Below are 25,593 nucleotides of genomic sequence, written 5' to 3' on the forward strand. Positions count from 1 at the left end.
ACCATTCTCATACAGATTTGTCAGAATTGGATAGGGGTTTAGATAATGTCTTAATATCAGAATGACATCCTTGATTGGATGTAAATTTAATAGCATTAATTGAGGAGAACAGAGCTGATATGTTCATTATCATTACATTTCAGTTAGGCCTGAAAATTTCAACTGTGAATGAATAATGAGAATAATGAATCTTAAATAGTTGTATGAAAAAAATCCATCCAGGGGCTTCCCTGGTGGCGCAGTGGTTGAGAGTCCACCAGCCGATGCAAGGGACACGGGTTCGTGCCCTTGTCCGGGAGAATCCCACATGCCGCGGAGTGGCTGGGCCCGTGAGCCATGGCCACTGGGCCTGCGCATCCGGAGCCTGTGCTCTGCAATGGGAGAGGCCACAACAGTGAGAGGCCCGCGTACCACACACACACACACAAAAAATCCATCCAGTGTAAAATGAAATTCAAGTTATTTCTGCAGTGTGGCCATGTTGAATGGAGGTAGATGAAGTACTCATGTCTATCAGAAGCGATACAGTATTGTGGTTTAGGAGCGTGACAGTGCTGCCCTGTCTGGGTCCAGCCCCAGCTCTGCCGTGTACTATGTAACTTTGGGGGACTTACTTAAACTCTTTTACTTCAGAGTCTTTATCTGTAACATGGTGATGATGATAATGATGGTGCCCGCCCTATGTCATTGTGTGACCATCAAATGAGTTGATTATACACAAAGTGCTTTGAACACTGTCCAGCTCATATTAAGCATTTTATAAATAGTAGCTGCTGTTGTTATTGCTAAAGAGAGATAAGGATTGGCAAATCTTTTGCTTTTCCTGTTCAGATAGATTGATGTCTGAAAACTCGATGGTCCCAGCATGCAAAGATGATGCTGCTGGCATATTCCTCCATCAGCTCATTCTCCTCCTTGGTGCCCCCACCTTACCTCTTGATGCCACTTGGGAAATTATTACCTGTAGAAGACTTTATGGGTATTGTAAACTGAAGCCTTACACCTTCCCTATAAATCAGGGGTCCTGCAAACTGCAGCCTATAGGTAAATCTGACCCACCACCTTTTTATATGGGGTCCTAAGCTAACAATGGGTTTTCAATGGTTGAAAAAATCAAAAGAAGTATAAAGTTTTGTGGCACATGAAATTTTATGCCAATTAACTTATGTATTATCTATGGTAGCTTCTGTGTAACAATGGCATAGTAGAGTAGTTGCAATTGAGACCAAATGGCCTGCAAAACTTAAAATATTTATTATCAGGCCCTCTTCAGAAAAAGTTTGCCCACCCCTGCACTAAATAATACCGTTCAATGCTTTATATTCTCCTAAAGTTTTTTGATTAAACAATACTAGGCCATAATTTTCATTCAGTTTTTACTCTCCTAGTTTTTCTTTGCAGAATTACTATTTCTTTTCTTAAATTTATCATGTATTGGCTATGAATCATTAATTCAGGGTTTTCTTGGGCACTCATGTCTTAATGATGAACAACAACTTTGAGGTATCAGAATACTTCTACCTGCAATTTTATCTTATACCATGTGTACTGTTACTGAGAGAGAATGGTATTTCCTTTCATAGAATCTTACAGTTGGAAGGGGCTTCAGGGTCATCTAGTTGTGCTCACTGACATTATACATGAAGAAATGGAAGCCCCAAGAGGTGGTGTAAGTGACCCACTGTCACAGGGCCAAGTTAGCATGGAATCAGAAGTAGTGTATATTTCTTGGTCTGAGTCGGCCTCTGTTTCTGTCTTACCAATCCCAGATCCCCTAAACCAGTTGTCAAGGCCAGCTTGTGTGTTGAGACTGAAGGCCTTGCAGACACAGGCTTACCCAAAAGGGTTTTTTTCTGCAGAATATTCATGCTTAGTGTCTGCTTGTACCTGCTTCTTCTCTGGAAAAGTCTTTGAGATGCTTTGATAAAGAAGTATAGAATAAAAGGATGAAAATGCTGCCATCCTTGGACTCATTTATTCATTTCTTTGAACTCTGGCCAAATATTTTGTGGGGCACAGAGCAGTGTTCACAGTCAAAAGAAATAGAGCTCATGCAATGGGTGCTGTATTCCCAGAAAACAGAAAAAAAATGAGATTCAGGTATTTACCAGTAACTGGCCCAAATGTTTCACTCTTTTGATTCTTCAGTTATTTTTCCCCTGGTCCTGGGTCACCCTTTAATTTCCAGGTATCATATATAATGAGGTCCTGCCTGAACTCTATGAGGAACAATTGAATTTGAAAGAACTGGGCTGGTTATATTCAAATGTTATAAAGGGAACAAAATGTGAAACAGATATTTACGATTGAAAAATCACTTCTATTTAACTTTAGGAGAAATAAGACTAATTTTCTAGTTTTTACTTTCTAAGGTATAATCTCCTATAATCATAGTTTGAATCACCTAAGAAGTATAAGTGTTCGAGTTACTACTGGGAAGTTAGTTAATATTTTGTCTTAAATGAAAATTTTTCAGTTTGATGTCACCTGTTTGATAAGCAAATGTTATTCTTTGACACTTTCCTTTGACCTACTCCCATTCTCCCATTTCTTAGATTTAAACCTGTCTTTCCCTTACTTTGATTCTGTTTTTCTTCCATCATCTTCATTCTTTTCCTCTTCATTACCCTTTGAATTTTGAAGCTCAATTTGGTTTTCTAAATATACATACCATTCCTACCTTCTGTTGTCTACCCCCTAACAACTGTGAATCATACATTTTAAAAAAGCCCTCTGCTAAAACTTAACTGGGAATTTTAAACTCATCCATTTGTTACCAGTTATTCTGCTTCCTCACTATGTAAAATGACCCAAGACTCATCCTCCTGGGGGCCTTTTAAAATCTCAGTTCACATGATGTAAATCCTTTGTATCTAAACTCATATCCTCAGGCACCTAGTATCATACCTGAGCTTTGAAGCAACCTCTATCATATCAGGCTTGCAGTTCCTATTAATGCGCTTGATTTAGGAGTTGAGGATATTAGGTAAGAATTGTCAAAGCTAGTCATAGGAAGAGGAGCAGTGTAGAGACAGGCCTTCTGTGCAGGAGAAAACAGTGCTAGACCAAGTTGAAGGGAGACCTGGGTTTGGGACCTGGTTCTCTTACTAATTCTTACCAAATTTCTCCCTCTCTTCTAGTTTTATATCCTCATCTGAACAATGAGGAGATTGAATGAGATGGTCTAAGCTTCTAAATGTAAGAGTGGGACTGAGAAAAGGGAATTGAAAAAATCATGTTGTGCAGGGGTATTGTGAAGGTAAAAAAAAAAATACTAGATGAAAGGTCATAGATGGAGAAGATAAGGCCTAAATTTGGTATACATGGGGCCTCATCACATCATAGAGATGCTTTAACAGTTTGGATAAAATGTTAAAGAAGCTCCTAGAATATTATGGTTTGACTCTCATTTCCCAGTGAAGGGAATCACCTATATGTGCTCTCTTTACCCCAGTTCCTTTTGTTGTTGTCACTGTTAGTAGCTCACTAAGAGCCTGTGGATTGCAGGTCCTCCTCAGAAGAATTTCTTCTCAAGTTTGGTGTTAATGATAAATGTCCTTGTGAGTATTCTGTGAAAGCAGTTTTTATTTTGATGAAAATGCAAGTGTTTTTCTTGACCTTTCTGCAAGTGGGTGAAGCAGACCTTTGAGGAAGCTGATAAGAATGGTGATGGCTTATTGAACATTGAAGAGATACACCAATTGATGCACAAACTAAATGTCAATCTGCCCCGAAGAAAAGTCAGACAAATGTTTCAGGTATATTTTCACAATTGGATTGGCCTTATGTAAAATACACGTTGGAGGTTATTGATATCGGTATTTCAAAAGGCTATTTTGTCTTGTTGGAAGCTAATATTACCACTCTGTATTGTTTTGCTTTTCTTTGAAGACAGAGGCATTTTAGTTCATCAAGGAAAACTTCCTAAACTTAACATGCATCCACAGTTTCACTTCCTGAAGTGCTTTGTTGTTATTGTTGCCATTTTCAGAGAGTAATTCTAAGCATTTAACCTGATACTTAAATAATGGGGTAAATGGGATCAAGTCACTTGGAGAGGATGATAACATCTCATCCACCAACCTCATGGTCTGTTGTGAGGATCAGAAAAAAGACTGAGTAACGTGACAAAATAGCACGTGTGGAAATCCTCAAGAGCCCTCTATTTTGTTACAGAGGAGTTTAAGATTTAGAATCCATAAGGCTTAGAAGTGCTGTATCACTTCTACCATTTAGGGAGCCCTCCAGAAGTTCACTTCACTGCTTGTTGGTGTTAGATGAGATGCTCTTTCCCTGTTGGTAAGTTCTGGGGGAAAATCCATGGGCCCAAACTTATTCTGTGGCCCCCAGCTGGGATTGTACTCAGTCTTCCACCTAAGGTGCAGAAGTGAGTTCTGTTAAGTTAAAGTTGGTGCAAAGACATGTTAGATTATTAGTAATTAGTAGCCTACTAATTTAGGAAATGCTCTTATTTGGAGATAAATCATATGTATAATCCATGTTTTGCAGTGATTTTCTAAGTGACTAGGTAGGTGATATTTTTAATGTGTAAAATTAAGTATAAGGGTTATATTTTATGATGTTTAATGTTTTGCGCTTCCTTTGTTTTCTAACCTCGTGTTATCAGAGATGGTAAGGGCAGAAACAGCATGAGGGGTGAGTTGCAACAATGAATGGAAGATGGAGGATGGCTTCGACCTATGACCTCTTTCGGTCACAGGTCCTGTGGTCTTGTCCTTGGAAGCTGGAGATGGTTTGCACTGGGGGAACTTGGTCCCATTGCACTAAAGAGAAATGAAAGAAGAGGAAGGAATGAGATAGTCTATAAAAGGAACCAGAGATGGAATGAGGGACTTTGGAGGGGAAATGAGTTGTCACAGAGTGAATTGTCTTTAAACTATATGGAAAGGTTTGCCACGTTCTTGGCACTCCCTGTGACACCTTACTTTTGTTCTGTTTCGAGCCCCACCTCCCCATGCGTTCCTTTCCATAGGAGATATTCATAGTACTGGAGAGATAGCTCTGATTAAATCAGAGAGGCCACACTTAAATAGGAGGGCAAAGTCTATACCTACAAAAATAATGATTTGGGGGGTACTTTTTGGAAATAAGATAGAGAAGTAACATAAGATATTGATCTGTTTTTACTTCTATATTTTTTCCTCCTTCAGACACATTTTATCTCTAATACAATAAGTATTTTAGAGGGTAAACCGGGAAATATTTATGTCAAAAGTCTTGTAAGTTCAAAGTTAATGCTTTAGAGAAGTTTTAAGAAAACAGTAAGGTCTCTTTTTATGACCTTGAATTTAAAGACTGAAAGACTTCTCAAGCCGGGAGTGACTAGAGAAGCAGCTGGGCTTCTATTGTATGTAGAATATTTCTATCATAGGTCTTGCATGTAGCAGAGTTCTGTGAGTGCTCAGGGTGGAGTGATGGAAACAAAGATCTTAGTATTATTTTAAGGAACTTTTTTTTTTTTTTACTGAATTGCTGGTAAAGACATTAAAGCCTTCCTGGAATTTTGTTTGCCTTTTTGTTGCAGTGCAAGATTCAACTGGTTTTTTAAAAAAATAATCTTTTAAGGTATGGATAGCTTCTTTTGAAGTCTTTGATGCTATTGCTTAAACCTTAGAGTTTTACTGCTCTTAATGGTTTAGGCATTTCCAAGGAAGTCTTGAAAAATGTATCATCTCTCTATCCAGGGTTAGATATTTTGAAACAAAGTTATGGCAGAAATATGAACATTAGACCTACTTTCTTTAGATGCAAAGACTCTACAACCAAGAGCCTCAAACACCAAAAATGTTGGTATTCTGTAGACCAATCTGTCTCTGCCTTTAAAATGACAGAAGGCAACAGCAACAGCATCACAAAGAAACAGTGTATGATTTAAATATTGGTCTAAGTGTTTGCTCATCATTGACCCAAAGTTAGCAAAGTTTAAAAAAGTATATTTTTATACACACTTTGACTTTCAAAACTGTATTTAAAACCACATACCAGCTGACTATATGTCACAACATCTATGAATTTCAAAATGCCATTCAGTCCTTGTCAGTTTTTGCACAGCTACAACTGTGTTCACTTAAAATAAAGGAGATCATGTAAATGGATTGGTTACTCATTATATATCCCCAACAGTTTTATGACAAATTCAGCCAATCCGAAGGCAGGTACGTGGCGACAGATCCTTGCTCGATAATTACTAGGAACAAATAATTTCAACTAGCGATCAGTCCAGATGGATTTTTCAGGCTTTTATGGAGGAAAAGGTACCAATGATGCTGATGGCTGTAAGAGCAATAAGCTACCTATGCAGAATTAAGAGAGATTCTATTATAGGTAAAAATTACATTTGATTGAATCGCAGTTCAGAAGCTGATGAGAGACTAGAATTTTCATCATGTATTAAATGTATTTTCTCTCTTTTGTTCTTGATTAGTCTTGTCCAAAATTTCTTTTATTAGTTTTGTCAAAAGACCAGCTTTTGGTTTAATTGCTCACCTTTGATGTTATATCTGCTTGTTTTCTATTTCATTGCTTTCTGCTTTTGTTTATAATTTATTTCCTTCTATTTTCTTTAGCTTAACTTTTTTCTAGCTTTTGGAGTTGAATTATTAGCTTCTCTGATTTTAATCTACCTTGCTTATACATTGAAAACTTCAAGTTTCCCTCTTAACTACTGCATCACACAAGTTGTAACATGTGGTGCATGCGTTTACTTCTGTACGTTTCATTTCCTATTTAGAAATGTGTCACTTTTCCAGACAGTTTTTTTTAAGCTTTGTTTGTTGCTTTATAAATTTACTGTGATGAGAGAAATTAGTTTTTATAAGGTTGATTCTTTATAATTTGAAACTTTTTTGTGGCCTAATATATAGTCAGTTTTAAAATTGATCCATGTGTGCTTGAAAAGAACTTGTTTACCATTTGTGAAATGTGTATTCGCCTTTCTTATAGTAAATATTATTTCCAGCTACTGAATTTCCCATTTCAAACTCTCACACTGCCTTTTTATTTTCTCTGCCTCTTTCAGGAAGCTGATACAGATGAGAATCAGGGAACTTTGACATTTGAAGAGTTCTGTGTTTTTTACAAAATGATGTCATTGAGACGGGACCTTTATTTGTTGCTTTTGAGCTACAGTGACAAGAAAGATCACCTAACTGTGGAAGAACTGGCTCAGTTTTTGAAGGTGGAGCAAAAGGTATCATTAGACTGTTAAACTGAATGTTTACTTAAAAATACTTGTGAAAGATAACATGAGTTTTTCTTGAGGTTGGGTGTAGGTATACTTTAAATTTAGGATAGAGAGGTAAATATCACAATTCCACAAAAGTCTTATCTATGAGTTATTTAAAATGTATTTCCAGCATCTTTAAAGAGGGAGTGACAAATTGAACACTTATGCAATTTTTAACCTTAAATATGCATATTTTTCCATAGAGTAGTGACAGTTAACTCATGTGTTTCCTTTCAGATACCATGGTAATGTTTTCTTTATAGTAATAATATAGCTAGACATTTATTAACTATGACATAATTCTTAACTAGCAGTATAGTAATTCATTGGTAAATATCTTCCTTTATAACTTGCCCTGTGCATCTCTTCCATTTTGGCTGAGCTGTATACTTTATAATTAATCAGTAATAGTAAGTAAAGCACTTTTCTGAATTCTGTGAGTCATTCTAGCCAATCTTGGAAACTGAGTTGTTGGAATTGACAAAGACTTTCTCCTTAATGAAACAAACTCTAAGCAGGCTCTTTTGAGCCATTTTTTCGAAGGTTCCATCCTTTGGCCTTGTCCTTAAGAGTCCAGCTGTGGCAAGAATCCTAAGTCAGTTTGACCAGAATCTCCATCCTCGATATCTAATTGCCCTCAATATCTGATAAAATTCCTTGCCTACCACTATTCCCTGGGTGATATTTGATCACCCTGGCCTGCATTTCAGGAAGAATCCTGTTAGGTCGGGCTAGCCAGAATCCCCTCTTATGCCTCCACTGACCCCTACCTTGCTCCTGGGCTACAAATCCCCACTTGTATTCGAAAATAAGCCAGTTCTGTACTGAGCTCTCTTTTTCCGTTTTGCAATAGTTACTGATTAAAATCTATTTTTACTGTTTTAAGTAATGTCCAGAACTACCAAATTTGTAGTAGGCCAGGCAGAAGTGGGGGTAGCCTGAGCACCTCATTTGCGGCTGGCATCTGAAGTGGGGTTAGTCTGTGGGACTGAGCCCTGCAGGGTCTAATGCTGATTCCAGATGGTTAGTGTCATGACTGAATTGCATTGTTGGATACCCACCTAGTGTCGGAGAGTCAGAGAGTTGGTGGTGTCAGAAAAAAGACACTAGACCTGGTAATATTTTACTTTATCCCATTACCACAATCACATACATTTTAGGAATTATAGATCCAGATTTTATACATTTTGTTGTTGCTTTAAGGATTAAGCCAGATAGTGTTAGCAAAATGTTTTATCAAAATCAGTTATTTTAGTTTGATAATTTGGCAAAGGCAGAGATTCTCCATTAATAAAGTTAGCTGTTAAGATAGGCAGAAAATGGGAATGGGGTAATAGAAGAATTATTTTCCCCAGAGAACATGCCCTTTATAAATCTCTATTCCCTGTTTCCTGCAATTATAACTACTCCTGCATTGTCATCAGAAGAACTCTTCACAGTATAGTGGAAAGAACCTTAGACCAGGAGTACAGAAAATCTGCATTTCATATCCTGCGAGCTTTATTGGTTGGAGAATCTTGGGCAGGCCATTCAGTATTGTTTCTGAGCCTTGGTTTCCTGATCTGTACAAAGGGGAGCTGATACCTACCTTTCTTATCTCACAGTGTCAGGTTGAAAATTGATTGGGATGATGAATGTGAAAGCCCTTTGACAGAGATATTCAGAAGCACAGCAGTGTGAGAAATTAAAATGTTCAAAGAAAGGGACTTCAAATTCATTTGTGCTAGTGGAATTTACCCAATCCATTTGAATAGCAATAGTGGATGTCACTTGCTAAGGGGCATATGTTTCTTCCCTCCTTTTGTTATATTGACATTCAACCAGTAAATTTTAGTTGGGGAAAACAGAAGCCAGTGTTCTGTGACATCTGCTCCTGGCAGATGATTACGCGTTTCCAGTTTAATTTTCTAAACTAGCTTGAAGCTACATGTCGGTATAACATGAAAGAAATTTTTTAAAATTATCATATATCAAGAGGCATAAACCATAAAGGAAAATATTAATGTCCTGAAACTTTATATGTGGTCCAATATATCAAACATCATAAAATGAATGTCAGGTACAAACTCGGAAAATATTTATAATACACAAAAGAGAGAAATAGTGAATTTCCTTAATATGGAAAGTATAGACTATTGAGGGAAAAGATGACTACCCAATAGAAAAATGTGCAAAACAATTGAAACATATAAAAAAAAAATTGCACAATGTCAATCTATTAAAAACGTTCATCCTTCACTAGTAATTTAAAAATGTGAAATAAAACCAAGACTTTCTTTTGAAGTTTACTTTTTATTTTAATATGCTTCTGCTTTATTTCCATTAAAAAAATTTTTTTATTGGAGTATAGTTGATTTACAATGTTAAGAGACCATTTTTCACCCATCAAATTAGTAAAGTTTAAAAAAATATACTACCAAACATGGTGTCCATTTCTTATATTTCTGGTGAAGCTGTGGAATGGTACAATCTTTCTATGGGCAGTTTTATCATTAAATTTTATATAATATATAAAATTTTTACCAATCCATTTTACATATAGTAGTTCATCCTAAGGAAATAATTGTGTATAGGAAAAAAAGGTATAAAGTTGTGCATTTCAGCATTCTTTAAAACAGAGAAGGGCTTCCCCGGTGGCGCAGGGCTTCCCCGGTGGCGCAGTGGTTGAGAGCCCGCCTGCCGATGCAGGGGACACGGGTTCGTGCCCCAATCCGGGAAGATCCCACATGCCGCGGAGTGGCTGGGCCTGTGAGCCATGGCCACTGAGCCTGCGCATCCGGAGCCTGTGCTCCGCAATGGGAGAGGCCACAACAGTGAGAGGCCCACGTACTGCAAGAAAAAAAAAAAAAAACAGAGAAAAATTGGACATGATCTAAAAGTGCAGCAGGAGAGTCATTAGTCAAGAGTTTTGTGGGGTTTTGAGTTTCAAAATGGGATTTTCACAGTGGAACGAATCTGAATCAATTTGATGATCCATATGGCAGTAATTCATTCGTTTCTGATGGCGTAAGATTGGTGTAGACACCAGAGTATTCAAATTTTACAGATTTACTCAGTTGTGAAATGAAATATCACTGCCGGCCACATATGCTGTCCGGGATTATGGGAGTTCAAATATTGGCCCGTGAGTCAGATTTTTATTCCACTGAAGCTCTTTGCAAATTGAATTTATGCCTTTGACAGGTCCAACTGCTGTTTGATTAGGACATTCATCCTTAAAATATGATGTGCTAAGGTAAATTCTTACTGTCTTTTATGTCTGTGAAGAAGTGCCAGTTAAGGAAGAAGACAGTTGGCTGAGGTTTCTCTTCCGTTGCTTCCTTGCATCCACAGATCAAGATCACAGATGTTCACTAGTCTGTGGTTCCAGAGTACGAGGGTTGGTTGAGGCTCTTTGTTTCATTTTTTCCCCTGTTTGCCAAAAAGCAACCTTCATCTCCTCCAGACTTCCTATCCATTTTTTGGCACTGGCGCTGAATGTGTTTTGAGCTCAATTCTTTTCAGAGTTTTGGTTCAGGAGCGAGAAATTGATTTCATTCCCCCCACTCTCCTTGACAACTTTTCTTAGTAAGCCTCTACCTTCTTTTTATCTTTTTGTTTCTCATGGATAGAAGAGCGAGGAAGAGAAGGCAGGAATATTGAAGAGCCCTTACTGTTTACAAACACTTCTAGCTGTTAACCAAGAGCAAAAGCTGCTTCCATAGATAAGTCAAAAGCAGAATTCTATTTATGTAGTGTTTTTATCTGAAATATGCATGTGGATGGTTAATTCCAGGGGAGTTTTCAGAACTTTTCTGATCCCATGCTAGAGCACCCTCTTCTTGCTGAACTTTATGGCATAGACCTATACATTATCACTTTGTGGTGGTTCTAACAGTTGCTCGTTTTGCTTTTTTATTCTTTCTGCTGAAATATTCCCTTGATTCTTCTGATCCAATTATAGGTGTCATTTGTTCCCTCTCCCTTCATTACCCTTTACTGAATCCAGACTGGTTTGGTGAGAGTCATGGTCATTCTAATCTTACTTCTCTTGTGAGAAATAATTATAAATTCTTCTTTGCTATAACTACCCCTTTCTGGTGCTAGTGTACCTTTATCTTTTTTTTTTTTTTTTAAGCATTCTCCTCATCATAAAAGCAGTCCTTTAAGAGGCTTTCCTGAATTTGTTTTATTTTTCTTAATTATTCACAGCTAAAGCAGTGAGAGACTGTTCAGAGTAATTATGTCATGTAATATTTTTTCTCCCTTGAATATAGTTCCCAAATGACATTTTTCTGTGAAATAGTCATGTATTTAAATGCTTTGAAATTTGTAGATTAATTTTTGGATGAGTGAGAGTAGCCATTTTGGGGAGATAAATAACTATCATGGTTGTCTTATTCAGCTGGAAACTGAATGACCATTCATTTAGAGATATTTCTCTACTCCCTGCTGAAATTACCTAAAATACAATAAAAAGACCTCTTCCCCCTGTAAAACCACAAGGACAAAGAGAATGGGGGAGGAAACAGAAACAACAAAATCTTAAAACTTGTCTGATCCAAAGGAGACTCCAGAGCACTGAAACTCAAGCCCACAGAGCAGGAAACCACAAAGCATGTTCATTTGCCCAGAAGAACCCAAGAAAGATCAAAAATGAAATTCACATGATACTCTGAAAACAGGAGAAGAGCAGGGGTTGAAAACACAGGCACTGGTTGGAAGTCTGATCCAGATGTAGTTAGGGCTCCACATTCTCTCCCCTACCTCTTGCAGCAGGACAGCTGTCCCTTCTCCACCCTGGCATAAAACTGAAAATAAGAGCTGGAGGAGGATGGACCAGAAGAACCTGGACTGAGTCATACCAGGCACACCTGAGTGTGGGCACTGAAACATGGGGAACATGGCAGGTGGTTTATAAAGATGGCTACAGTAGCTCCCACATCCCTGTATGTGTGTGGCTTTGCAGCATGACATTGCCTCTCCTCCCATCAAGAAGTGGAGTCTGTTTTTCTGCCCCTTGAATCTGGGCTGGCTTTGCGACCTGGTTTGACTAATGGATTGTAGCAGACTAGATGTGCAAGGAACGTAGGCTTCAGGGAGCCTTGGCAGTTCCACTCTTGCCCTGTTGGGGCTGTGAGACTATCATGTGAGGAAGCCAGGTAGTTTCTCTGAGGAGGAGAGACCACGTGAAGAGGCCCAGCCAACAGCCAGCACCAGCCACAGTCATGTTGGTGAGGCCATTTTGGACCATCTGACTATAGTCACCTGACTAGATGCCTGCAGTCACATGAGTAACCCCTAGGTGAAAACACAATAACCGTGTGGCTGGACTCAGTCCCACTTACCATCCTACACAATTGTGAACAAGTATTGATAAGTGGTGGTGGTTTTAAGTTTCTAAGTTTTGGGAGGTTTGTTTCACAAAAATAGATATGAATACAAAGATTAAGTGAACATTTATGCATTGAAGTGTGAGAGCCATGACCCTCTTCCAAGGTTCAGATCCCAGGTTTATCCCTTCCAAGTAGGACTTTGGAAAAATTTCCTTAGAGGCATATTACAGACTATAGTGGGTTGAATAGTAGCCTGAAAAGATATGTCCAAGTCCGAACTCCCAGTATCCGTAAATGTGACCTTATTTGGAAGTAGGGTCTTTGTAGATGTACTTAAGGATGTTAAGATGAAATTATCCTACATTTTGTGTGGACCCTAAATCCAATGATGAGTGTTCTTATAAGCAACAGAAAAGAGGACATAGATACACAGGGAAGGTGGCTGTATGAAGATGGAGGCAGAGATTGTAGTTATGAAGCTCCAAGCCAAGGAATGCCAAGATTTGCCAGCAGCCATCAGAAGCAAGGGGAGGAGAGGTATGGAATAGATTCTCCCTCCAAGTCTCCAGAGGGAATCATCCCTTTTAACACCTTGATTTTGGACTTCTGTCCTGCAGGACTGAGAGAGAATAAGTTTCTGTTGTTTTCAGTCCTGAGTTTGTAGTACTTTATTATAGCAGCCCTAGGAAACTAACACACCAACCCAAGGAAAAAAAACCCTAAAGATATTTACATCAGAAATTTCCTGAGTCCAGCCAGAGAATTCTACAGTGAAGCCCACTAGTCAGTAAGCTCTGCTCATGAATACAGAGCTTCCAGCCAATTTTTTCTTGCCTTAGTGTGAAATAGATTTTTAAATAGTCAATTTAAAAAGTGGATTTTAAATAACCAAGGCTTACCACGTTTGAGGAAATTCTCTGCTATAAAAAAGAGACAAAGGCAAACAAATAGAATCAAGAAACTTGGAGGAAATAGAGGCAATGCAGGGAGAAGGAAACTTTAAAAACTGACATTAATACAGCAGAGCGATTAAAAAAATTTCAGCCATGAAGCAAGAGAAAGATGCTATGAGAAAAGAAGATTCAGAGGAAGAAGAGAGCAGGGAACTAAATTCATTAGTTGGCTTAGAAGATAAAGTTGAGAAAATTTTCCCAAAAGGAGAACAAACAGGAAAGAAATGGAAAAAACATAAGGACATTAGTAGATGGATCCTGAAGGTCCGCTATCTGAATAACAGGAGTTACAGAAAAAGATAAAAAATAGAAGGGAAGATATTATCAAATAAGTAATACAAAAAATGATTAGAGCCAAAAGGGAGGAATGTCTAAATTGGCAGAGTCCACTGAGTGCCAAACACAGTGAATGTAGAAAGATCCACGCAGAGACAAATCAAAGTGAAATTTTGCAGTGCCAAGGATAAAATGAAAACCTAAAGACTTGCAGAAAGGGGGGAAAAAAGCCTTATCAAATTAATGAACAAAGACAGGTCCTGTAAAAAGGATTGGAATCAGAATGGCATCAGACTTCTCAACAGCAACTCTGGAAGCCAAAAATCATGAAGCAATGATTTCCAACCTAGAACTTTCTACCCGGTCAATTTGTCAACCAAATGTGTGCACAGAATAAAAAACACACATAACACACACAAAAATATGTGCAAGAAATAAATAATTTACCTCTCAAGTGCTCTTTGATAAGAGTGACAGAATGAAATTGGGACAAAAAGCTGAGTGAAATTTTAGAACTCAACCAGCCTGGAAAAAGGAGGACCTTTATAGTGGAAAAAATGGAATTCATGGATTCCCTCTTGCCTTTGATGTGGAAAATTATACCAAGAGACCATTAGAGTTATTGGGAAGAATTTGTGATAGGGACATTACAAATTAAACAAATGGATGGGAATTCCAGCAGTTAAATCAGAAGAAAATTCTATAAGAATAGAAACACAATCAGATTATACAATAGACCTAATGTTAACATTTGCATATTCAGGACAATTTACGCACTGAATTGTAGTTTAATAAAAGTTAAGATATAACTGTATTGGGAGGATGGATAGAGGGCGGAAGTTAGTTTTGCTGGCCCAAAAAAGTTGTCTTTATTTAAAAACAATAAAAGGTAAGAATGTTTAAAGTGTATGAAATAGAAAATAGCATCATTAACATAATAATTAGGAGTATAAAGACTCATTCCACAAGAAATATCTAGAGATGTTGACATTATTACCTCTGGACAGTGGCTCTGCATGTAAAGGGGGAATTCTGCTTTTAGTCATAAGCATCTCTGTTTTGACTGACTTAATTATGGATATGTTACTTTGGTAAAAATAAATGGAAAAGAGTTTAGGAACGTTAAAATTCTTTGCAAATTATATTATGATTTTGTGTTTCGTGTGTTTTGGGAGTCATTCCAATCTGGAATCATCAAAGAGGTCAAATTATGATAACTGATTTAAAAGTTGCAAAATTTTCAAAAGTTAAGATCCAGGAGTTTCAGCTATACTGAAGAAATAATCACTTTTAAAAGTAAGTATTTCAAGGCAGCTAGTGGGAAGCAGCCGCATAGCACAGGGAGATCAGCTTGGTGCTTTGTGACCACCTAGAGGGGTGGGATAGGGAGGGTGGGAGGGAGGGAGACGCAATAGGGGAGAGATATGGGAACATATGTATATGTATAACTGATTCACTTTGTTATAAAGCGGAAACTAACACACCATTGTAAAGCAATTATACTCCAATAAAGATGGTAAAAAAAAAAAGTAAGTATTTCAATTTCTTAGTAGAAATAAAGAAAACACCCAGACAGTAGATACAACGTAGAAGAGAAAGATTTGGACTTGAATTGAGAAGGTTGAAATTTGAACTTTGGTGCTGCCATTTAATGATTTTATGACTTTGGTTGTGATAATTAACCATTCTCAGTGTCAGTTTTCCTACCTACAGTATGGGGATAAAGGTACTAAGTTTACAAGAGCTATTTAAGATTATGGATGTAAAAACTTTTTATAAACTGCATAACATTGACTACATTATATAAACGTAATCAAGTTTTCCTCCAGTTCTTCTTTTAGCACAAATTGCCCTGTATAGAAAAAACAATCACTAGTGTTACGACACAGTGAGTGGCTCAGATACTGATAGCAAACAAGACTTTCAAGTGAACTCCATGGGAAACAGGGAGAAAATGTTTCTGGTGCATCTTATCAGCCATGTCAAATAGAAAGCAAAACAAGGGAAAAAAGAACAATAAAGAGCATTAAACTATGTTAAACCTTCATTCATACAGTAAAATCCCAATGTAACTTTCAAAGTGAGGTCCGAAAAAGTCAATTGTGTAAAATGCAAGATTTTGCTATTGGGAAGTTAATTAAATGAAAGCAGGGGTGGAGGAAGGATGGGAGCAGATTGACTTACTTTTTTTTTTTTTTTTTTTTTTTTGCGGTACGCGGGCCTCTCACTGTTGTGGCCTCTCCCGTTGCGGAGCACAGGCTCCGGACGCGCATGCTCAGCGGCCATGGCTCACGGGCCCAGCCGCTCCACGGCATGTGGGATTTTCCCGGACCGGGGCACAAACCCGTGTCCTGTGCATTGGCAGGCAGACTCTCAACCACTGCGCCACCAGGGAAGCCCTGACTTACATTTTAATTCTCATTGTTATGAGGTTTTAATGTATTTCACTGAGTTAATCATTAATACTTGAATTTTGGATTAGCTCCCATTATTTCTTACATGGTGCCCAGGAAATCTGGGGCTTCCTAGAATGCCTACTGATATTTTCACCAATTTAATGAATACTTTTCAAATATGATGATTTTTGTTAACACATTCTGCTTTGTATTTTGAGCTAGTAACATGTTCTCATCGGCAATTAGCTCCATCCCAGGATGCCGGGGTTTTTTTGTTTGTTTGTTTCCTTGAATTTTTTTAGATCTCATGGGCTCCTGGTAGACTACCTGAGTCTAGTGCAAGGCCCCAACATCTCTGAACAAATGGCCTCGTAAACCAAATAATTGCAATGTAAATTCAGTCTTCCAGTGGCACATACAATTTTTATCAATTTGGTTCTTTCTATTTTGTGAGAAATTTTTTATCTTTTAGACTGCACATGATAAATCTCTTTAGCTTATAGCAGACAAATTAATGAGCTGCTTAAAGCCAGACTAGGTCAGTTGAGTTCCTTGCAGGTAGCATGGTTTCATTTATTTATGGTATTTTCAGGTGGTGTCTGGTAATGTAGGCCTCTGCATGGAGTAAAGATTATAAAATTTACTCAAAGAATGTGTTAGCCATTTTGCAGCTAGTTTTAGGGGAAAAAAAGCATTCTGTGCTCTTTCAAACATGCAAAAAATGTTTGCATAACAGAGCTTTTTTTCCCCCTGCAATAAGTTAAATGCCATTAAATAGACAGTTTGAATTAGATTTCACTAAAGCATAGGTATTGAACCTAAGAGATAATGGAATTTTTGAGAATATCATTAAAATATAAAATACGGGCTCCCAAGTTAGCTTCCTCTATTATTATTCATTAGTGTATATATATTTATTGATTGATCTTTTTTATTTTATTAAAAAAAATTTTAATACAGCAGATTCTTATTATCTATTTTATACACATCAGTGTATACATGTCAATCCCAATCTCCCAATTCATCCCACCACCCCACCCCCCACTTTCCCCCCTTGGTGTCCATATGTTTGTTCTCTACATCTGTGTCTCTATTTCTGCCTTTTCATCTGTACAATTCATCTAAGTTCCACATATATGCATTAATATACGATATTTGTTTTTCTCTTTCTGACTTACTTCACTCTGTATGACAGTCTCTAGGTCCATCCACATATTGACAAATGACCCAGTTTCATTCCTTTTTATGGCTAACATTCCATTGTACATATGTACCACATCTTCTTTATCCATCCGTCTCTCGATGGGCATTTAGGTTGCTTCCATGACCTGGCTATTGTAAATAGTGCTGCAATGAACATTGTGGTATAAGACTCTTTTTGAATTATGGTTTTCGCAGGGTATATGCCCAGCAGTGGGATTGCTGGGTCATATGGTAGTTCTATTTTAAGTTTTTTAAGGAACATCCATACTGTTCTCCACAGTGTCTGTATCAGTTTACATTCCCACCAACAGTGCAAGAGGGTTCCCTTTTCTCCACACCCACTCCACACTTGTTGTTTGTAGATTTTCTGATGATGCCCATTCTATTTTTTTAAATTAATTTATTTAATATTTATTTATTTATTATTTTTGGCTGCGTTGGGTCTTTGTTGCTGCACGTGGGCTTTCTCTAGTTGCAGGGAGCAGGGGCTACTCTTCGTTGTGGTGTGCCAGCTTCTCATTGCAGTGGCTTCTCTTGTTGCAGGCTCTAGGTGTATGGGCTTCAGTAGTTGTGGCTCGTGGGCTTCAGGAGTTGTGGCTTGCGGGCTCTAGAGCACAGGCTCAGTAGTTGTGGCGCACGGGCTTAGTTACTCTATGGCATGTGGGATCTTCCCGTACCAGGGCTCAAACCCATGTCCCCTGCATTGACAGACGGATTCTTAACCACTGCTCCACCGGGGAAGCCCAATGATGCCCATTCTGACTGGTGTGAGGTGATACCTCATTGTAGTTTTGATTTGTATTTCTCTAATAATTAGTGATGTTGAGCAGCTTTTCATGTGCTTCTTGGCCATCTGTATGTCTTCTTTGGAGAAATGTCTATTTAAGTCTTCTGCCCATTTTTGGATTGGGTTGTTTGTTTTTTTAATATTGAGCTGCATGAGCTGTTTATATATTTTGAAGATTAATCCTTTGTCCATTAATTTGTTTGTAAATGTTTTCTCTCATTCTGAGGGTTGTTTTTTCATCTTGTTTATAGTTTCCTTTGCTGTACAAAAGCTTTTAAGTTTCATTCAGTCCCATTTGTTTATTTTTGTTTTTATTTCCATTTCTCTAGGAAGTGGGTCAAAAAAAGTTGTGATTTATGTCAAAGAGTGTTCTTCCTACGTTTTACTGTAAAAGTTTTATAGTGTCCGGTCTTACATTTAGGTCTTTAATCCATTTTGAGTTTATTTTTGTGTATGGTGTTAGGGTGTGTTGTAATTTCATACTTGTACATGTAGCTGTCCAGTTTTCCCAGCACCACTTATTGAAAAGACTGTCTTTTCTCCATTGTATATCCTTGCCTCCTTTGTCATAGATTAGTTGTCCATATGTGTGTGGGTTTATCTCTGGGCTTTCTATCCTGTTCCATTGATATATATTTCTGTTTTTGTGCCAGTACCATATTGTCTGGATTACTGTAGCTTTGTAGTATAGTCTGAATTCAGGGAGTCTGATTCCTCCAGCTCCGTTTTTTTCCCACAAAATTGCTTTGGCTATTTGGGGTCCTTTGTATCTCCATACAAATTTTAAGATTTTTTGTTCCAGTTCTGTAAAAAATGCCATTGGTAATTTGATAGGGATTGCATTGAATCTGTAGATGGCTTTAGGTAGTATAGTCATTTTCACAATATTGATTCTTCCAATCAAAGAACATGGTATATTTCTCCCTCTGTCTGTGTCATCTTTAATTTCTTTCATCAGTGTCTTATAGTTTTCTGCATATATGTCTTTTACCTCCTTAGGCAGGTTTATTCCTAGGTATTTTACTCTTTTTGTTGCAATGGTGAATGGGACTGTTTACTTAATTTCTCTTTCTGATCTTTTGTTGTTAGTGTATAGGAATGCAAGAGATTTCTGGGCATTAATTTTGTATCCTGCAACTTTGCCAAATTCATTTATTAGCTCTAGTAGTTTTCTGCTTGCATCTTCAGGATTTTCTACATATAGTATCATGTCATCTGCAAACAGTGACAGTTTTACTTCTTCTTTTCCAATTTGTATTCCTTTTATTTCTTTTTCTTCTCTGATTGCTGTGGCTAGGACTTCCAAAACTATGTTGAATAAAAGTGGTGAGAGTGGACATCCTTGTCTTGTTCCCTGATCTTAGAGGAAATGCTTTCAGTTTTTCACCATTGAGAGTGATGTTTGCTGTGGGTTTGTCGTATATGGCCTTTATTATGTTGAGGTAGGTTCCCTCTCTGCCCACTTTCTGGAGAGTTTTTGTCATAAATTGGTGTTGAATATTGTCAGAGGCTTTTTCTGCATCTATTGAGATGATCATATGGTTTTTATTCTTAATTTATTAATATAGTGTGTTGCATTGATTGATTTGCGTATACTGAAGAATCCTTGCATTGCTGGGATAAATCCCACTTGATCATGGTATATAATCCTTTTAACATGTTGTTGGGTTCAGTTTGCCAGTATTTTGTTGAGGATTTTTGCATCTATATTCATCAGTGATATTGGTTGGTAATTTTGTTTATTTGTGGTATCTTTGTCTGGTTTTGGTATCAGGGTGATGGTGGCCTCATTGAATGAGTTTGAGAGTGTTCCTTCCTCTGCAGATTTTTGGAAGAGTTTGAGAAGGATGGGTTTTAGCTCTTCTCTAAATGTTTGATAGAATTCACCTGTGAAGCCATCTGGTCCTGGACTTTTGTTTGTTGGAAGATTTTTAATCACAGTTTCAATTTCATTACTTGTGATTGGATTGTTCATATTTTCTATTTCTTCCTGGTTCAGTCTTGGAAGGTTATACCTTTCTAAGAATTTGTGCATTTCTTCCAGGTTGTCCATTTTATTGGCATAGAGCTGCTTGTAGTAGTCTCTTAGGATGCTTTGTGTTTCTGTGGTGTCCACTGTAACTTCTCCTTTTTCATTTCTAATTTTATTGATTTGAGTCCTCTCCCTCATTTTTTGATGAGTCTGGCTAAAGGTTTATCAATTTTGTTTATCTTCTCAAAGAACCAGCTTTTAGTTTTATTGATCTTTGCAATTTTTTTCTTTGTTTCTAATTCATTTATTTCTGCTATGATCTGTATGGTTTCTTCTAACTTTCGGTTTTGTTTGTTCTTTCTCTAGTTCCTTTAGGTGTAAGTTTAGATTGTTTATTTGAGATTTTTCTTGTTTCTTGAGGTAGGATTGTATTGCTATAAACTTCCCTCTTAGAACTGCTTTTGCTGCATCCCATAGGTTTTGGATCGTCGTGATTTCATTGTAATTTGTCTCTAGGTATTTTTTTGTTGTTGTTGTTGTACGTGGGCCTCTCACTCTTGTGGCCTCTCCCGTTGTGGAGCACAGGCTCCGGACACACAGGCTCAGCAGCCATGGCTCACGGGCCCAGCTGCTCCGTGGCACATGTGATCTTCCCGGACTGGGGCACAAACCGTGTCCCCTGCATCGGCAGGCACACTCTCAACCACTGCACCACCAGGGAAGCCCCTCTAGGTATTTTTTTATTTCCTCTTTGATTTCTTCAGTGATCTCTTGGTTGTTTAGTAACGTATTGTTTATCCTCTGTGTGTTTGTACTTTTTCCTTGTAATTGATTTCTAATCTCATAGTGTTGTCATCGGAAAGGATGCCTGGTGTGATTTCAGTTTTCTTAAATTTACTGAGGCTAGATTTATGACCCAAGATGTGATATATCCTGAAGAATGTTCCATGTGTACTTGAGAAGAAAGTGTAATCTGCTGTTTTCAGATGGAATGTGCTATAAATATCAATTAAATCTATCTGGTCTCTTGTGTCATTTAAAGCTTGTGTTTCCTTGTTAATTTTCTGTCTGGATGACCTGTCCATTGGTGTAGGTGAGGTGTTAGAGTCCCCCACTATTATTCTGTTACTGTTGATTTCCTCTTTTATAGCTGTTACTCTTTGCAGTATGTATTTAGATGCTCCTATGTTGGGTGCATATATATTTATAATGTTGTATCTTCTTCTTGGATTGATCCCTTGAGCATTATGTAGTGTCCTCCTGTCTCCTGCAGCATTCTTTATTTTCAAGTCTATTTTATCTGATATAAGTATTGCTACTCCAGCTTTCTTTTGATTTCCATTTGCATGGAATATCTTTTTCCATCCCCTCACTTTCAGTCTGTATGTGTCCCTAGGTCTGAAGTGGGTCTCTTGTAGACAACATATATATGGGTCTTGCTCTTGTATCCATTCAGCGAGCCTGTGTCTTTTGGTTGGAGTATTTGATCCATTCACATTTCAGGTAATTATTGATATGTATGTTCCTATTACCATTTTCTTAATTGTTTTGGGTTTGTTTTTGTAGGTCCTTTTCTTTTCTTGTGTTTCCCACTTAGAGAAGTTCCTTTAGCATTTGTTGTAGAGCTGGTTTGGTGGTGCTGAATTTTCTTAGCTTTTACTTGTCTGTAAAGCTTTTGATTTCTCCATCGAATCTGAATAAGATCCTTGCCATGTAGAGTAATCTTGGTTGTAGTTTCTTCCCTTTCATCACTGTAAATATGTCATGCCACTCTCTTCTGGTTTGTAAAGTTTCTGCTGAGAAATCAGCTCTTAACTTTACAGGAGTTCCCTTGTATGTTATTTGTCATTTTTCTCTTGTTGCTTTTTTTTTTTTTTTTCCTTTTTGCACTACACGGGCCTCTCACTGTTGTGACCTCTCCCGTTGCAGAGCACAGGCTTTGGATGGGCAGGCTCAGCGGCTATGGCTCACAGGCCCAGCCACTCCTTGGCATGTGGGATCTTCCTGGACCAGGACACGAACCCGTGTCCCCTGCATTGGCAGGCGGACTCTCAACAACTCTGCCACCAGGGAAGCCCCCCTTGTTGCTTTTAATAATTTTTCTTTGTCTTTAATTTTTGTCAATTTGATTGCTATGTGTCTCAGCGTGTTTCTCCTTGGGTTTATCCTGCCTGGGACTCTCTGTGCTTCCTGGACTTGGGTGGCTATTTCCTTTCCCATGCTAGGGAAGTTTTCAACTATAATCATTTCAAATATTTTCTCTAGGTTCTTTCTCTCTCTCTTCTCCTTCTGGGCCCCCTTTAATGTGAATGTTGGTGCATTTAATGTTGTCCCAGAGGTCTCTTAGGCTGTCTTCGTTTCTTTTCATTCATTTTTCTTTATTGTTTTCCGTGGCAGTGAATTCCACTGTTCTGTCTTCCAGGTCACTTATCCGTTTTCTGCCTCAGTTATTCTGCTATTGATTCCTTCTAGAATCAAAAAAAAAAAAAAAAGTAGAAATACCTTCTATTTTTCATTTCAGTTATTGTAGTGTTCATCCCTATTTGTTTGTTCTTTACTTCTTTTAGGTGTTCTTTAATTCTTCTAGGTCTTTGTTAAACATTTCTTGCATCTTTTCGATCTTTGCCTGCATTCTTTTTCCAGTATCCTGGATCATCTTCACTATCATTATTCTGAATTCTTTTTCTGGAAGGTTACCTTTCTCCACTTCATTTAGTTGTTTTTCTGCAGTTTTATCTTGTTCCTTCATCTGGTACACAGTCCTCTGCCTTTTCATTTTGTCTATCTGTGAGTGTGGTTTTCGTTCCACAGGCTGAAAGATTTTAGTTCTTCTTCCTTCTGCTGTCTGCTCTCTGGTGCTTGTTAGTATATTTAAATATCATTGTGAGATTGTGGGGCTGAATGGATTTTTGATAAAAATATTGCATCCTTTATTAGTATTAAAGAAATTATTCTCAAAGTGTTTGCTTTTTCCATGAAATGTACATGCAGCAAACTTGAGACTAACTCAGTAATATTAGCATATACTGCTCTTTGGTACCATACATTTTTCTTACAAATATTAATCCATCTAATCTCCACAACTACGTTTTAAGGTAGCCACAGAAAAGGTGAGTGACTTATTTAAGACCACAGTGCTAATAATATGAGCCAGCTGATTTGAATACAAGCATTCTCACTCCAGAATTCTCACCTACCTTTTTATTTTTATTTTCTTTTGCTAACCTTTGTGTTCTTGAGTCACCATGGCAGACTGCTCTCATGAATCGGTTGAAGGATCTGTAGCTATAAACACATAGGTGGATTTACCTAGAATACACTTCTTTGGTAGAGAGTCATTTTCTTTTTGCATACAGTTTCTGATTAGCAAACCTCAGTGTTTGTGTAGAAAGCATTACTTTTGCAGATAACTACTAGATTACAGTGAGTGGATACTTGGCAGTGCATTTGCACTGATTATTGACTTGGTTTTATTAATCTTGTTGCTTTATAGAGAACATTTGTCTAGTAGTTGAAGGACTGTTTTCACTGATTAAATCTGAAGGATACAAGGAATACTGAGATCATGATCATTTTCCAAAGGTTAAGTAGTTATGACACTAGTAACCTCAAATATGGCTCATTTAACCATTTTGCACTGTATCACAAATGCTTAAAAAAATCAGTATGCCCTTTTCGCACAAAGGAACACACCTCATGAAATTGCAGGTACTGTACTATCGTTCTGTTTTGTTTAGATGACGAATGTGACAACAGACTATTGTATTGACGTCATAAGAAAATTTGAAGTTTCTGAAGAAAATAAGGCAAAAAATGTCCTTGGCATAGAAGGTAAAATAACCAATATCCTTAATTTCTCATTTCTCAGTTCAGTTTGCTAAGTTACATTCTAGCAGAATTTTTAGGAAAAGAAATAGGGAGATAACCTTGGAATTACAGATGATTCAGATAAAACCCACGGCACACATATTTTCCTACAAAACAGATGCCATGATTTTGCTGTTTCTTTTACTTTTGCAAGGACAGTAGCATTTTCCACTCCAAGCAAGTCAACTTGATGCCACTATGTACAATAGATGCCAAGAAATATTTTAACTTTTCTCAAATGGTTAATTTTTAGAAATAGTCTCAACCAGATAATGTCATGAAGGGAAATTTGACCCTAAAATAAGTAAACATGTTTTTTTTCTTTAATGTTTGCAACTAATTTGTTTTCCCTAGTTGGTAGTGGTAGAGAGGTTGTAGGAACCACCAATTTTGTTAATATGACTATCTCATTTTATAATTGAGGAAAGTGAGGCTTAAAGAAATTAAGTAATTTGGGACTTCCCTGGTGGTGCAGTGGTTGAGAGTCTGCCTGCCAATGCAGGGGTCACGGGTTGGAGCCCTGGTCCAGGGGATCCCACATGCAGTGGAGCGGCTAGGCCCTTGCACCACGGCTACTGAGCCCGCATGCCACTACTGCTGGGGCCCATGCACCTGGAGCCTGTGCTCCACAACAGGAGAGGCTGCCTGCACACCACAATGAGGAGTGGCCCACATTCTCTGCAACTAGAGAGGGCCCGCACGCAGCGATGAGCACCCAATGCAGCCAAAAATAAATGAATGAATGAATAAATTTTAAAAAAAGAAGAAAAAAGAAATTAAGTAACTTGCCCAGTTATATATTCAGAATCTAGCTCCTAGGATATTACGTATAAGTGATATGACATGAATATAGCTACATGTATCTGTAAGTCATATGTATTTAAAATATGTAGGGGAAGAAATTTGTAGGCTGCTCTCCAAAAGAGAATAGGTCCCAGGCAGAGTAGATAATCTTAATAAAAAAACTACTGGGGCATCCCACTTCCTGCAAAAGCATATGATACCATGGTTTAGCTTACCAGTTTTGATTGTTGGCCTCCTATTCCCCCAAACAGGCTCAGTGTGGACAACGGGGTATTATACTGTATGTTTACTTCCAGGGATAGAGACTAATTAAAATGAAGAGAAATTATTTAATATTTATATAATTAAAGCTATTTTAAAAACAACCAAAGAAGATAAACTAATTTGGACCTTTCTTTACCAATAAATGAATCTTTTCTTTGGTGGGGCCTTAAAAGATGGAGTTAAACCTGATTTCTAAGTTATGGCCATAAAGATGAGCATGAAGAAATTCTCCAGAGTTTCAGAGCATATTTACTGGTAGTTTTACCACAGGATTCTTGAAGACTTGAAATAACTTACCCTAATAATCATTCCATGTAGGTACTTGTAGGACATTCACATATCTGTTAATATGTTAATGAATGCCTCTCCTACCCAGGCACTATGTTTTTGAAAAACTGATAGGGTTTTCTACATAATCTTGAAATACTTTTTCACATTTCTCAAATGTGCTAGCCATTAGTAGCATCTTGCCAAACCAGTTTCATAGTCAAATAACCACACCCTGATTTT

General features: G+C 37.6%; 1 protein-coding gene across 7 annotated transcripts in view; it reads left to right on the forward strand.

Annotated features, from left to right (window-relative positions):
- Positions 1-25,593, forward strand: part of PLCH1 (phospholipase C eta 1) — a gene marked incomplete at both ends in the record, with an annotated part of 206,258 nt that overhangs the window by 110,038 nt on the left and 70,627 nt on the right. For all 7 annotated transcript variants that reach the window (XM_079704981.1, XM_079704977.1, XM_079704978.1 and 4 more), the window contains 3 exons: positions 3,630-3,758; positions 7,040-7,210; positions 23,886-23,979. In XM_079704981.1, coding sequence (XP_079561107.1) covers positions 3,630-3,758; positions 7,040-7,210; positions 23,886-23,979 — 394 coding nt within the window. The remainder of the gene's footprint in view (positions 1-3,629; positions 3,759-7,039; positions 7,211-23,885; positions 23,980-25,593) is intronic.

The sequence above is a fragment of the Hyperoodon ampullatus genome, assembly GCF_949752795.1.
Source record: "Hyperoodon ampullatus genome assembly, chromosome: 5".
Classification (NCBI taxonomy): domain Eukaryota; kingdom Metazoa; phylum Chordata; class Mammalia; order Artiodactyla; family Ziphiidae; genus Hyperoodon; species Hyperoodon ampullatus.